Source organism: Lepidochelys kempii, chromosome 8, assembly GCF_965140285.1.
Source record: "Lepidochelys kempii isolate rLepKem1 chromosome 8, rLepKem1.hap1, whole genome shotgun sequence".
Taxonomy (NCBI): domain Eukaryota; kingdom Metazoa; phylum Chordata; order Testudines; family Cheloniidae; genus Lepidochelys; species Lepidochelys kempii.
Genome location: NC_136387.1, coordinates 89,788,235 through 89,802,764, shown reverse-complemented (window position 1 = coordinate 89,802,764; position 14,530 = coordinate 89,788,235). Strand labels below are relative to the sequence as shown.

Sequence of the window (14,530 nt, the reverse complement as noted above, 5' to 3'; positions counted from 1 at the left end):
GGGAGTATGTATGTATGTGCTGATTATTAACCTATATATATAAAGAAGTGAGTCTCAGAGCCCAGGTCAACAGAGCGCAAACACCGTGAGCCCAAATATATGGCTACAAACAGCACTGCAGATGTTCCTTCTCCAGCGGGAGTCCAGGCAGGAACAACTACACTGCTACAGTAACTCCTCACTTAACATTGTCCTGGTTAATGTTGTTACATTGCTGATCAATTAGGGAACATGCTCATTTAAAGTTGCGCAATGCTCCCTTATAACGTTGTTTGGCAGCCATTTGCTTTGTCCACTGCTTGCAGAAAGAGCAACCCGTTGGAGCTAGTTGGTGGGGCTTGGAACCAGGGTGGACCGGCAGCACCCTATCAGCTCCCCTAAGTTCCCTGTGCGGCAGCTGCCCTGCAGGCTATCAATTGCCAGGCAGTTCAGCTGTCCCTCCCCACACTGCCATGTGCTGCTCCTGCCCTCTGCCTTGGAGCTACTCCCAGGAGCCTTCTGCTTGCTGTGCGTGGGGGGGAGGGGGAGAAAGAGAAAGAGAAGAGTGGTGCTAATGTCAGCGTGTCCCCCGCTCCTGCCCCCCATCTCACAGAGCAGTTGGGGATGGGGGGGACGACACACAGGGCTCAGGACGGAGGGAGCTTGCTGGCAGGAGCTGCTGTCTCAACTTGCTGATCTACTTAAAAGGGCAATGTACTTAGAGTGGCGTCAGCGTACTTAAAGGGGCAATGCACCTCTGTCTCTTTCACACACAGGGTGTGTGTCTCAGTCTCTCTCTGCCGTGCTGTCTCCCCTCCCTCCATTTGTGCTGCCTTGTAGAGTGTCAGGCTACATTAACAATGTGTAAATTCTTGAGGGCTCAGCTGAGTGCTAGTTCATCGTTTAGCAGTAAGGCATTCCCTGGGAAATATCCCACCCTCTTCCACCCTCTGACTTCATCACCTCAACCAAGCTTCACAATCATCATTGCTGTGTACAGTATTAAATTATTTGTTTAAAAACTTATACTGTGTGTGTGTGTGTGTGTGTGCGCGTGCGTGCGTGTATATATATATAAAATATAGTCTTTTGTCTGGCGAAAAAACTTTCCCTGAAACCTAACTCCTGCTATTTACATTAATTCTTATGGGAAATTTGGATTCGCTTAACATCGTTTCACTTAAAGTAGAATTTTTCAGGACCGTAACTACAACGTTAAGTGAAGAGTTACTGTATTTGTTGACCCAAGCTCTGACACTTGCTGCTGCAGGGTTTTTTTGGTAGTATAGACATAGCTTTATAGTCACTTAAATCCCATTGACTTTCAGACAGACATATGCTCCTAAATCCCTCAGTCACTTCTGAAAATGGGACTTAAGCTCCTAAATCACTTAGGTTCCTCGTTTCCTACTGGGCAAGATCTCAGTCTTTAGTACAGTTTTTCTCTACTGAATCAAGCCTTTAAAAATATAAGACCTTTACAAAACAAAGTGGGTTAGGGTGTATGGGTGATAAAATTAAGATTCCCAAAACCAGTCTAGGAAATGTGTTTTTCCTTCCTGATGGAAAAACATGTACATGGGGTACTTCCTTCCTGCTATGCAAGTGCATATAACCCATCATTGCTAAAACACTTGAGTTCACATTGGGTGGCTTAATAGCTCTTTTAAAGTAATAATGATTTTTTTAAAGCCTCTTTTGGGGGAGGGGAGACTATCATTGTTGAGATTTCATGTTATGAAGGCTGTTCGTTCTTGTTCGGTTATACTAGGCAACTGAAAAGATCAGCAAAGCAAATTGATATTCAGCAGCTACTTACCTGCTTAACTTCTTCTTTAAGAATTCGATGAAAACTCAATTGACCTAGAGGGCAAACCGGATGCCATTCCTGGCCTTTCTTTGTTGCCACTAACAAGTTAGAGATTTCTGGAAAGAGAGAAAACACACTTTGCTGTAGTTGATTTTTTAATCATAAATTAGCAACTCCTTACTTCTAATAGTTCATCCAATAATGGAGTTTTATCTTCCATACGCTAACTGCAAGCTAATATTCCAAGATAGTTTAAAGGAAAAACCATAAAATGTGATTATCTGGTCAGGTAACTTCTCCTAGCATCTAACTATCATTTGGAAGAGAATCCAATAAAAACACCCATTTTTTAATCTCCCCATTGTAACATTAGCGAGTGGTGCTCTGTACAGCACCACAAAAATTGCCAGTACTTACCGCACTGAAAAATATACAGGACACAAATGCGCCTCTTAAGCACTGGCCTGCTTTGGGGTTACTGCAACTCCACAATGCCTCAAGCAGAGTGCTGGAAAGCAATGTACACAGGGTTTCCTGGTGCTCCCTGCATGCCCTCTGGGCCACCCATCAAGAGGGTATAACCTGCACACCATTCTGAGGGCAGCCAGATCAGCTGGCCTGTGTGGAGATGGTAAGAAAGCCCTTCTCCTTTCCAATCAGAATTGCTTGCACTTCAGGGGGTGCTAGCAGTCCCAGTGCCCAGAGTGCAAAAACTATCACTTCACCTTGGAAGTGGGTGGAGGGGCTCAGAATAAAGGCTCAGTGCACCCTCACCCTCCCTTGTGTATCTGTACAGAGAAAATCTACAATCCGATCCATAAGTTGCACATGCATATTTGGTTGTTTTGCGTGCTACAGCAGCAGTTAGTTAAAGGTATGCAAGTACAAAACACTGTTTGGGCTTCAGATGCATGTGTGTCCTTTCTCTTTGCCATTACAGGGAGTAGAACATGTCTTTCAAGGTCAGATTATGACTCTGCATACTTACAATACTTTAGGAAGGTTATACAGAGCTAAGACTGAAAAATTCTTTTCATTTCACACCAAAATTTCTTTACAAACCTCAGATTTTTTTTTTTATTTTTAAAAAGGCAAACTGGAAGGGTAGAAACAGAACAGTGAACCTTCAGGACCTTGCAACAAGAGTCCCCATCAAGGTCCAAAGACAAATTTACACTCACATAAACAGATGCAATTCTGATGAAGTCAGTGGGGGTCTTGGGTGAGCAGGACATACAAGTTTACCCTCCTATAATATTATAATTACTACAACTGCAGAAAGTATCTCAAGAATTTAGGCTGTTTAAAGTGTAATTGCATTAATCCCCCAGTGCTCCAGACAATTAATATTGTTACTTTAGTTCAGGGGTGGCCAACGTGTGGCTCCGGAGCCACCTGCGGCTCTTCAGAAGTGACTATGCGGCTCCTTGTCTAGGCACCGACTCCGGGGCTGGAGCTACAGGGGCCAACTTTCCAATATGCCAGAGGGTGCTCACTGCTCAACCCCTGGCTCTGCACAGGCCCTGCCCCCACTGCACCCCTTCCCGCACCCTCCCCATAGCCTTCATGCCCTTTCTCCCCCCCCCCCGCCCCCAGCCTCCGGCATGTCACAAAACAGCTGATCAGGAAGTGTGGGGATGGAGGGTGAGGTGCTGATCAGCAGGACCGCTGGTGGGTGGGAGGCGCTGTGAGCGGGGCAGGGAAGGGAGCTGCAGATGTATTACTGTAGCTCTTCGGCGAAGTACATTGGTAAATTCTGACTCCTTCTCAGGCTCAGGTTGGCCACCCCTGGCTTTAGTTTCTGAAGCACTGTCAATGTTGTTACATAAGCAGGGCAACATGCCTCTCATATGTACAAATTATATTTGTCTAAACTTTTCACAAACTAAAAAGATAACTACTTTATCTCAGTTATTCCCCTTATTCTAACAGGAAACCATTATCTGATCAACAGGACCACACCACGTCCTTCCTCTTTCATAAAGTTCAGCTACAAGTAATTTGTACACTTTTTATAAAGTGACTTTAATGAAATTCACAACACACTGCGCAAAGTTCCGCTCTACTCCCATAACCAATTTTAAAGCAAGGTCTGAAGTCCTTGCTCAGACAAAATTCCCAATGACTTCAAAGTGTGTTCTATCTGAGTAATGGCTTCAGGATCAACCCCTTTGTTTCTCTCTTTTAATTATTATTATGATTATTATTTATTATTAAACACTTGACCTCAAGAGCAAGTGATATTTAAAAAAAAGGTTGTAAACATGACATTCCGCCCTGCATGCTTTCTTTGGTAGAACAAAGAACACAGTGGATGGCAGCACCCCTGGTTGGTGCATATGTCTTTTACTGGGGGTGGGAGAAGCCAGTAAATGACTACTGCTTACATTTTACAATATTAAGAGGTATTTAAACACATGACTCATTATGAGTCATGTGTGAGATTTTTTCTAAAAACCTCTAAGAGCTATATTAAAATTAGTATTCTACTGTTGATACTACAGGGCTGGTTATTTACGTGCTGAAGGCAATGTGCTACTTACTTTTAAAACTGTGCACAAATTATGCTAGCAATTAGCAACAGCCCTTGAGCATCCTGTGCTGAGATCACACAGTTCTCAAAAAATAATTTGTTCATCGTACTTGCAGTACTATGAAGTACTTAGTCTTTTTTATTAAAAACGGCTTTTCCCCCCTGAAACAAGTAGGATATTTTTAAATTTATTTTTAAATCTGTCAAAAATTAATTTAAAAACAGAACAAAATGCAAAGTCCCTCTGTGATCAGAAATGCCTTCAGCTTCTCTAGAACAAAGTCTGAAGAGAGAGTCGCTACCTTTTGGTTTTGGCTGGCAGCATCTCTTCAGTGTAAAGCTTATGTTGTCCGTTCTAAGGGTCTGTCCCTTCAAGTGATCCATCAGTTCTTTTAAAGATGGGAAAAACTTATTTGAGCCATGAAGGAAGCAACCGTCTTTTGTCACCTCGATCTGGAAGTTCTTGTACTGGATCGACTCATTTAACCTTTGCTATTTTAGGGGGGAAAAAGGCAAAATGTTAATCAGAAAAATGAAACAATAGGTTACAGGAGCTGACAAGCACATCTGGGGCCAAATTCATCCCTGATGAGAGCCCAAAGAAGCCAGTGAAATTAAACCAGGGATCAATTTAGCACCATAAATCTACCCATGCCAACTTAAAGCCTCTGCTTTTAAAGTGGCATATACTAAAAATATAATGGGTCCAATTTCCCCAGTCCTTAATGGAGTAAAATTCCTAATAGTGTCAATTAAGGGCAGCAGAATTTGGACTTATGTCTCAAAATATAAATCTTTCCTAAAATAACTTTAAATGCACAAATGATGGTTCGACTTGCTATAATGCAGGATAGACTGTTCCAGATGCTGAGGGGAAAAGCCCGTTTAAACCTCAAACCTGAATAAGTTCTCCAGTTGCAGTCCATATCCTGGGAGTACATTTTCAATTGTAGGTACCTATGACCTGTGGCTTTGTAATTTTACCCCCCCACCACCATCTTTTAGCCTGAACTGCTACATACTAGATCTCTGGGTGTGATTCTTCTTCAAGTCTCTACAGTATTTGTACATTTGCAATAAGGTTCTCCTAGTTTTCCAAGACAAACTTCACATAGTGCCTCAACTTCCTCATCTGTACAAGGGAAATAATGATCACCCACTTCTGTAAAATGGGCTGCTATACAAAAGCTGTATGCAGTGTTGTAGCCATGTTGGTCCCAGAGAGACCAGGTGGGCGAGGTAATATATTTATCTTTTTCTGTTGGTGAGAGAGACAAGCTTTCACGCTTACACAGAGTTCTTCTTCAGGGCCAGGGAAGGGTGGGGGGGGAAGGGGAATGGTATGGGATTACAGACTGTTGTAATAAGCATAAAAAGCATAAATCCAGCATTTCTATTCAGTCCATGATCTTTAGTGTCTAGCAAAGTTATGAATTTAAGCTCCGAGGCTCATCTTTTGCAGATGTTGCACAGGTTGCATTTAAGGATGAGGACTGAGAGGTCAGCTATAGAGTGATTGCTTTGTAAAATGTGTTCGCCCACAGGTGATAGGGTGTTTTTGTCTTTTATCATTTTTCTATATGAGTTCGTTTGAGAGCATAGTTATTGTCTGGTTTCATCCACATGGTCGTTATTGGGGCATTTAATGCACTGGATGAGGTACACCACATGTTGTGATTGGCACATGTAGGACTCATGCATCTTGAAAGGTGTGTTGTGGGGAGTGTTCATCACTGCAGCACTAGACATACGTCTACGGGTTTTGCATCTGTTGTTCTGGCGAAGTCTAGTGCTGCTTTGAGTTGGTGTGTCCTGGTCTGTGGGGACCCTGCTTCTGATGATGAGCTTGGAGATGTTGGGGGAGTTGTTTGAAGGCTAGAAGAGAGGGGTCAGGAAAGATTTCTTTCAGGATGCGATCCCCACTGAGTATGGGTTGTAATTGTTTGATGATACCTTGTATGGGTTTCAGTGAGGGATGGTAGATGATGACTAGGGGTGTGCGGTTGAAGAGGGTTTTATTTTTGTACTGAAGAAGGTTCTCTCAGTGTATTTGGAGTATCCATGATGCGATCTATTTCTCTGGTGTCCCTGTTTGGTGAAGGCAGTTTTAAGTGTGTTAAAGTGTATATCCCACACTTTCTCCTCAGAGCACATTCTGAGGTATCTGAATGCCTGGCTGAAGATAACATATTTCTTGGTATGTTTTGGGGTGGTTACTGAACCTGTGAAAGTAGGTGTGCTGATCCGTGGGTTTTTTGTATATAGCTGTCTATAGGTTTCTATTCTTGAAGCTGATCATGGTCTTCAGGAAGGAGCTGCTAGCGTAGGAGTGTTCTAGAGAGTTTAATGGATGGGTGGTGATTGTTGAAGTTATGGTGGAAATCTAAGGGAGTTTAGCTTGTCTGTCCAGAGGATGAAAATATCCTCAATGTATCTCAGGTTTATAATTGGTTTCATGGTGCATGTGTCCAGAAATTCTTCTTCAAGGTAGCCCATGGGGTTGGTATATCGGGGAGCCATCCTTATATCCATGGCTGTTACTATGGTTTGGACAAAGTGTTTATTGTGGAATGTAAAACTTTTGTGGGAATTTTACATAATTTTACCTTCCTTGCATCTATTATATCTTGCAGTCCTACTTTCAGGAGTTACTCACTGATGCCCTTACCTCTCCTACAGCCCATTAGTTTTTGCTATTTCTGTTACCTATGGGTGTGCCCTCTGCTGCAGCTTTCCTTATTCCCATCTGAAGATAAACCCTGCCGAAGAGAGCACTGTATGTATATCTGCTTGTCCCATTCAATCCCCCATATGTACCCCACTTCGTTATTTTATATTATGGAATTCCATTTGCCATTTTCCTCCCAATTCCCTACATAGCTCAAATTCTTGAGTAGTTTTGGAAAGTACCTCCTAATTTGGTTCTTTTAAGTGGTCCATCCAGCCACTTACTCACATGGTCCTAATCACTGCAGCATCTGAGCACCATCATCTCCTACATATACTACCATTCCTTTCTGTAGTTCATTTTAACAACTCTGGACCAATTCTGCTTTCAGATCCATCGACGCAATTGCCACTGAAGTCAGTAGGAGTTGTACATGCATAGCTTGGGGCCACATTCTAACCTTAAAGAAATGAGCCCAGCAATGACCTTTGAAGGACCCACTTAATAAGTGACTGCCTGACTTCCCAACATTTGTCTACAACCAATTTTCTATCCAGTTTATCATTCTGTCACTTCTTCCAAAATACTGTACATTGTTAACTTCCTGTATGATGCCTTGTCCAATGCCTCTTATATAGATCCAGGGAAACAACCCTCATCTAACGTCTCTATCACTTGTCCAGAAAACCACCTAAAGAAACATTTTGGATAGAATGAGGAACTCTGACAGTCACTCTTCCTTCTGCAGATCTTTGAGCATATATTTCATCCAACAAAAGCATCATTTTGGATCTGTCACTCACATGCCCTCCTGCGTGGAGTCCCAGTGGGAATTCTGCATAAACTGTGGTATCCCTGTCAGACTGGTTCAGGTACTCATGGAGATTTACCCTGTGAGTACGCAGGCTGTTGTGGCTATTGGGGCCAGTTGTTAGAGTCAGACAGGATCACACGCACTGAGCTACCGAATTACATGTATATGGATCATGAGGAGTTTATAGCCTTTACCCGACTCCAACACCGTGTGTGATGCTGGTAACTTCATTTAGTGATATGTCCCAACATACCTGTGAGATTTCAGAACACGTCACTGTCATGAGGATGTGATTAAAGTCTGTACAGCTCCACCTCAGCACATACATCCCCTCCTCATTCCCTTCTTGTCTCAATTTGTTGATGGCATACTCTGTGCTGAAACAGTTAACACAAGAATGAGTATAATGGTCAAATGAGCAGTTACATTCCAAAGCTATTTTAATCAAATGTCCTCTTGAAATCTACACTTTAGAACAAGAATGAGCAACTGCATTATACAAGCACTTACACTATTAAAACATACTTTATACTGTGTGCATGTATACACACCTTAATTTGTTAACAAGCTTCCAGAACTGTATGCATGTAATAGCTTTGTTTTCTGTTTGTTGCACCTTCAAATTCTGAAGAACTATGCCTGTCTGCAGGAACAGTTACCATTATGTTTTCATATGTAGTTGTAGCCTACTACAAGTGACATGCACATGCTACAGTCTCTTATGGACGTTATTTTTAATCTAAAATAAAAATATGCTTTATGACTGGGAACACAAGAGGAAAAAACAATGGGATGGCAAAAACAAAGGAAGAAATGAGATAATTCCTTCAGCCGCAATCAAAATGAGAATACCACCACTTTGTATTTGCATACAAAGATTTCTTGGCTGGGGTTGACACACTTCACCATTTGGGGATGTATGTGCAGTTCAATTAGCAATAGTTCAACTCTAGTGCAGACCCTGCCAAAGTGCTCTACAGACATTAATGAATTAAGCCTTCACCTGCTCCTATGAGATAAGTAAACATTTTCATTTTACAGATGAGTAAAATGAGGTTCAGAGAATCAGTACCCAGTTACTCCATGTAGTCAGTGGCAAAGCTAAAAGTAGAACCCAGGAAGAAGTGGTTAGTTTGGAGAGGAAGTTGGGATTCCTGGGTTTATAGTTTAAAAAACAGCACAAAAAAGGAAAGTACAGACTACATAAGAAAACATTGTGTGCATGTCACTTGTAATGGCCTGTAGAACTATGAAAACAAAATGTCTGCTATCTCTGCAGACAAGCAGGGCTCTTGGAAATGTAGAATAGCACAATGCAGAAGATAAAGACATTGTGAGTGTGATTTTTACAGGCGCTCAGCAGTGGCCTTACTCTGCTGGGAGTATTGACATTTTATTGTTCACTTCAATAACAGAAGAGTTAGGCCAGCAGTAAGTGCTTCTGAAAATCCTACCCTACAGTTTCAAATGACTTACACCAGATGTTGTTCTCCTTCTCTCCCGTCTTAGCAACATTTTAACAAATTGTCTCAAACTGAACATGCAAATATCTGAGAAACAGTTTGGCACTGTAAAAATAAATGCTGGTTTCCAGCAGACTTGTTCATCATCAATTAAGTCACCCTACAATCCTTTGCTAGCAAATCCCTGCTAGTCAAGAACCCTCCTAAATTTCTCAATTTCCTCAGTTAGGTCAGGGTAGTGCTATGGCTCTAGGAGGGGATAAACGCATTTAAACAAACCAAATGGGTCCATGGCAGCCGTTTTTTATGTTGTGCACTATCAGAGGTGGAGCTACATCAGTGCAGAGATAGAGGTGGGCATCTGCAGTAAGTCTGAAGTATCCATCTACTAAAGATGCAAATGACAAGGCCTCTTCGTGTGAAGAAAGTTTTAATTCCTAGAATAAAGAAGATATTTTAGTCAAGAATTATTGTAGCTCAGTTAAAAAATTAATAAAGGAGAGAAGGAGAGGGTTAGAATCTGGGAATTTATGTATGCTACTGTTTTCCCCAGGATTTTTCAAAGGGCAAGGCAAAATGTTATCCAAGTACCTCCGGCACAAGGAAATATTTAGAAGGGCAACAATGACCATCATACATCCCCAGATATCTTTTTGACTGGTTAGCATGGGTGAGCAGATGGTTTCACTGAATGGTGAGCTACACACACACCCTAACTCTCCAGTGAGATCCACAAGTGCAGAGTCTGGCTCCCATGTGGGTCCCTCTGATTCAAAAAGACTTCTCAGGAGCATGTGGGAGGGCCACACTGGATTCGGAGGCACACATGTTTTGATAGTTCCTTTCTAAATTCTGGCATCCAAAACAATGCTCAGCAGGAGGAAAAGGTCAGGGTACTCTCATTGAGGAGTCCCATTATTCCTATGTTTGCTGGTGTTCTCTTGCCTCTTCCCCACCAGATCTTTCTCTTGGTCTCCTCTCCCTCCATACTCATTGCTGTTTCTCTTCTTCCTCCACGCTGCTTTTCTCTTGCCAAGATGCATCCAGGGAGGTCACAGAGAACTAACTATGAAGTGTGGTGGGGTTGTTTACCACATACTGGGGGGGCTTGGATGGGGATAAAAACAAGTGTTGTGGTATGGATAGTGACACGTGCACAGCTGCATAGCTTTGGGGAAGAAAGATGTTGTTTATCAATTTGTTCTTCAAACCAGAGCACTTTTTTTTTTTAAACACAAATTGTTGACATTACAATGTTTGGTACCCATTAGATAAATAACAGGACTGATGGTATTAATGGCACCACTTTTGTCCAGCAATACTGTCTCATTAGCTCATCCGTCTGCTAGAAAAGAGCTTACCGCACCTATGCCCTTACCATCTTTTCGTGGTTCTGCTTCTTAATATTGACTGTGGACTCCTTTATGACAAGGAGTGTGATTTCAGGAAAATATGAAAAATTGTTCCATTCCTCTCGGATTTTGTTTTTTTCTTCATCCTTCTTGTTTTTGCTGTCTGATTTTTTCCTCTTTAGTTTATTATGTTTCTCTCTCTCAGGCTGTACAACCTGCAAACATTTTGGAATGAAAGTACCAGATAAATATTTTTTAAGTGTTGAAGATACATTTTCATGCTAAAATTACTCTTGGATGGATATTTCAAACCATTGCCCTCAGAATTAACAGGCCAGTCATGTCTTTAACGTGTATTTTATGAGGACATTCATTCTCAAAAAGACTATTCAGTGAAACAGGATTGAGAGCAAATAATTCATACATTCTGTGACTGAGGAACCTCTTGATTCGAACTAGAAGAGGGTGTATGGAGCACATAAGGGTACAGGAATCCCAAGTCTGGTATTCACATCAGAGTTCCCCAAAGAGTATCATACAAGGTCTCTAATAAAAGCTTGTGACCCTCTGGGCATCAACATTACTGTGAAATGTATGTAAAGATGCTATGCAAGGAGTTACCGGTATGTATTTATGCTGGAAATTATGTTCTTAAAGTCTGCCTCAAGGGACTGGCCACCAGCAAAGGTGAAAAATAGATTTTCTGTCACACAAGAAATGTTTATCTAGCTGGCTGTTTACATGTAAATTCAGTATTGTATAGTTCACAATGGTCTCCTCCCACACATCTGAACTGAATGCTAATATAGGCCTGTATAAGCTTCAGAGAGAAAAGTAACAGGAGGAAGTAAGTAGCTTGATTGAAAATGCTGCAGAGAACTTTGGGTGAGATATGCTTCTTTAGACAAGAGGTTAAACCTGTTAGTTTAGCCTCTAGAAAACATGTTATGATTTTGTTTTATATGTAATCATTTGTTCCCATCTCTTACACTGGTTTTTATTTGAATCTCTATTCTTTCTTAAATAAACTTCCTTCTGTTTGATAATTGTACTCATGTGCTGTGTATAACACAGGGGCAGTGGTCTAAGATAAAACTGATAAACAGAGGTACACTGTTCCTTTGAGAATGGGAGATCTGGGATTTCTGTGGGTATCCAGTGACTAGGGGCTGGATACTACAAGGGGACACTTTGAAAGGACTCAGGCGCTGGGGTCCGTGTGTTGTCAACCTGCAAGGTAAAGACAGCGCTATGTAGCTCTGAGGAGCGTGCTTCAATGGCTGACAAGCTGGTTGTGTTAGGGACTTAAATATCCAGCTGGTACAGACAAGACTCCCTTGCTCCGGAGGCATGTGGTAACAGGGTGATTCACAGCTCTGGGCACCAGGAGGAGTGTCACAAATTCTAAGCCTAGTTTTGCCAACAATTCATTATGCAACCTTTGACATGTCAGTTAACCTTTCTCTTTCTCCATCAGTAAAACCGGGATAAAGCTATCTACATAGTACTTAAGGGTAACAAAGGTTAGTTAACGTCTGCAAAATAATTAACAAGTATTACAAAAACTCAGTTCAAAACTCAAGATATGCATGAACTCTCTATTGATATCTACGGAATTCTGTCTGTGGCGTACACACAGATAACTATAAAACAGATATACAGATAACACTATAAAACAATCTTTTGAGAAATCATAACTAATCCACCATATTTATTATGCCACAAGGAGGATCTTTAACTAGTAATTAGATAAAGGTTTTTCATGGTTAACTTGCCAAGACGAATGAGCATATTCCCTGTCCTCTGCACTCCTGCATATGCATCTTCCCACTTAGTTATATTATATATACATTTTCATTTCAACCACAATTGAGATTGCAGTTCCTAGAATGTGCCAAGCGCTTTCCAAACCCACAGGACAGGGTCCAAAATGCAGACCTACAACGCAGTTTGACATAGTCCTTTGTCCTCCATTGGCCCCCTTTTTGGCATAACTGTAAATCTGTGTGCGGGCACAGTATACATGTAGTTACGAAAGGTGGCCTTATTTATGAACGTTGATATTGAGAGCAGCATTTTAAATACAGCTGACTTCAGAAACACAATTTACTGTTTGATTCATTTGCGCACACGTGCACACACACACACACCTTTCATCACTTGGATGGGTACAGAATATTTGCATAAATCCCGCTTTTGAAATCCTACAGAGCAATATCTGGTTTGGCTGATTTGGTACAGGTATTAATTTTCATTCTGACTTCTCAAAAACAAAAGGAGGACTTGTGGCACCTTACAGACTAACAGATTTATTTGAGCATAAACTTTCGTGAGCAACAGCTCACTTCATCGGATGCATTCATCTGTGTCCATCTGCATTCATCTTTTCTTTTTGCGAATACAGACTAACACGGTTGCTACTCTGAAACCTGTCATTCTGACTTCTAGCACTCACAAAAGCAAAGAACCAGTGCTGATCAAAGGCAGGCTTTCTGTCAGTTTTCTAATGCAATTCTGCCACTGACCTACCACGCCCTTCCTTTCCAAATTAGTAATCTCATTTTGTGCAAAAACTACGAATTGATCAAACCACAAGGAGGTTTTACAATACAGAAAAATGTTTTGGTGACCGCTGCACTTATTTCAATTATGATCTAAACAAGGTTACAACAAAGTTTTTCTAGAGGCAAAAGCTAGTACGTTTCCCACTTGCAAAGGACTATTGAGTTCTGCTAACCATTTAAAAGGCATGACAAGAACGCTACTAAACAAACCAAAGAGTCTGAAGGTGAAACTTCTCAATTAACTAATTTTCCAAAATAGATTCAAGTTTTTTGCAGCCTGGTTTTCCCCCACCCCAAATAACCTCAGTCTTTTTGTCTGTGAATGGACACTCACACTTGGTTTGCGCCTCCACTGTATTCCATTGTTTCCCGTCACCATCACTTCATACTGTGGGATGATCCCATTGTCTCCAAAATTAAATCCATGTTTTTCATTCTCTGTTAAAATCTGCAATGATGAAGTCTCAAAAATTTCTGCTCCGTAATGCTTAGTTAAAGTCTCCATTGTTGATAAGTATTTAACCTTCAGATCATGTGGAGAGACACTGCTGTCGCAAATGGTTTTATTGTTAAACTCCTTAAGGAAATCCTTGAAAACATTGTTTATCCGAATTCTGGTTAAGATATTCCTTTGTCTGATGGTCTTGTTCAAAGTTTCAGGAATATAACGTTTATAACTAGAAAAAAACGATGGAATATTAATATTGCTACCTCAATTTTCCGTTATAAAACTGCAGTTGGTTTACTGTAAAAGTAACTTACAGAAAACACATGCAAAGTTTCATAGTACATTTAATACTAATACCACAGAAACCGTTTCATAACACGTGATATAATTGCCCAGTTTTTTGCCTGACACAGATACAGACAATAAGTAAACATCTGAAAACCTCAGAAAAATGTAGGGAGCTGTCTCAAATCAGTATTATCTCATTAAGATACATAGTAACAAAGCATTTAAGGGACAGTTAACAATTAAAATACACAGTAACAAAGTATTTAAACTGCAGTTATTTTTTTCACTACTTTAGGGAAAAAAAATTCTGAGTTTGGTGCCCAAAGTTACCAAATGAAATCAAGAGAAATGGTGGGTACTCCACAGCCTCTGCCACTCGAGCCACATTTTTAGGTGCCTAAATATGGCCGTAAACTTTTGAGAATTTTGACCTTAACCTTTGATATAGCCTTTGAGAAACTGACATTTGCTTGGGCAAGAAACTAACATTATAACTACCTACTTAAACAGAGTTGTAATTATAATCAAGAAAATATATTTAATTATATTGCAAACTGAAATTAAAATCACAATATACCATTAACTAACACGAAGTGGTAAGAAAAGCAAAT

The 14,530-nt window shown here is 40.9% G+C and overlaps 1 protein-coding gene across 4 annotated transcripts in view; it reads right to left on the bottom strand.

Moving 5' to 3' along the window:
- JAK1 (Janus kinase 1) overlaps positions 1 to 14,530 on the bottom strand; it is a 102,380-nt gene that overhangs the window by 12,319 nt on the left and 75,531 nt on the right. For all 4 annotated transcript variants that reach the window (XM_073357433.2, XM_073357434.2, XM_073357437.2 and 1 more), the window contains 6 exons: positions 13,518 to 13,860; positions 10,646 to 10,834; positions 9,547 to 9,704; positions 8,058 to 8,181; positions 4,625 to 4,814; positions 1,799 to 1,905 (listed from right to left, as the gene is read on the bottom strand). In XM_073357433.2, the coding sequence (XP_073213534.1) occupies positions 1,799 to 1,905; positions 4,625 to 4,814; positions 8,058 to 8,181; positions 9,547 to 9,704; positions 10,646 to 10,834; positions 13,518 to 13,860 (1,111 nt within the window). The remainder of the gene's footprint in view (positions 1 to 1,798; positions 1,906 to 4,624; positions 4,815 to 8,057; positions 8,182 to 9,546; positions 9,705 to 10,645; positions 10,835 to 13,517; positions 13,861 to 14,530) is intronic.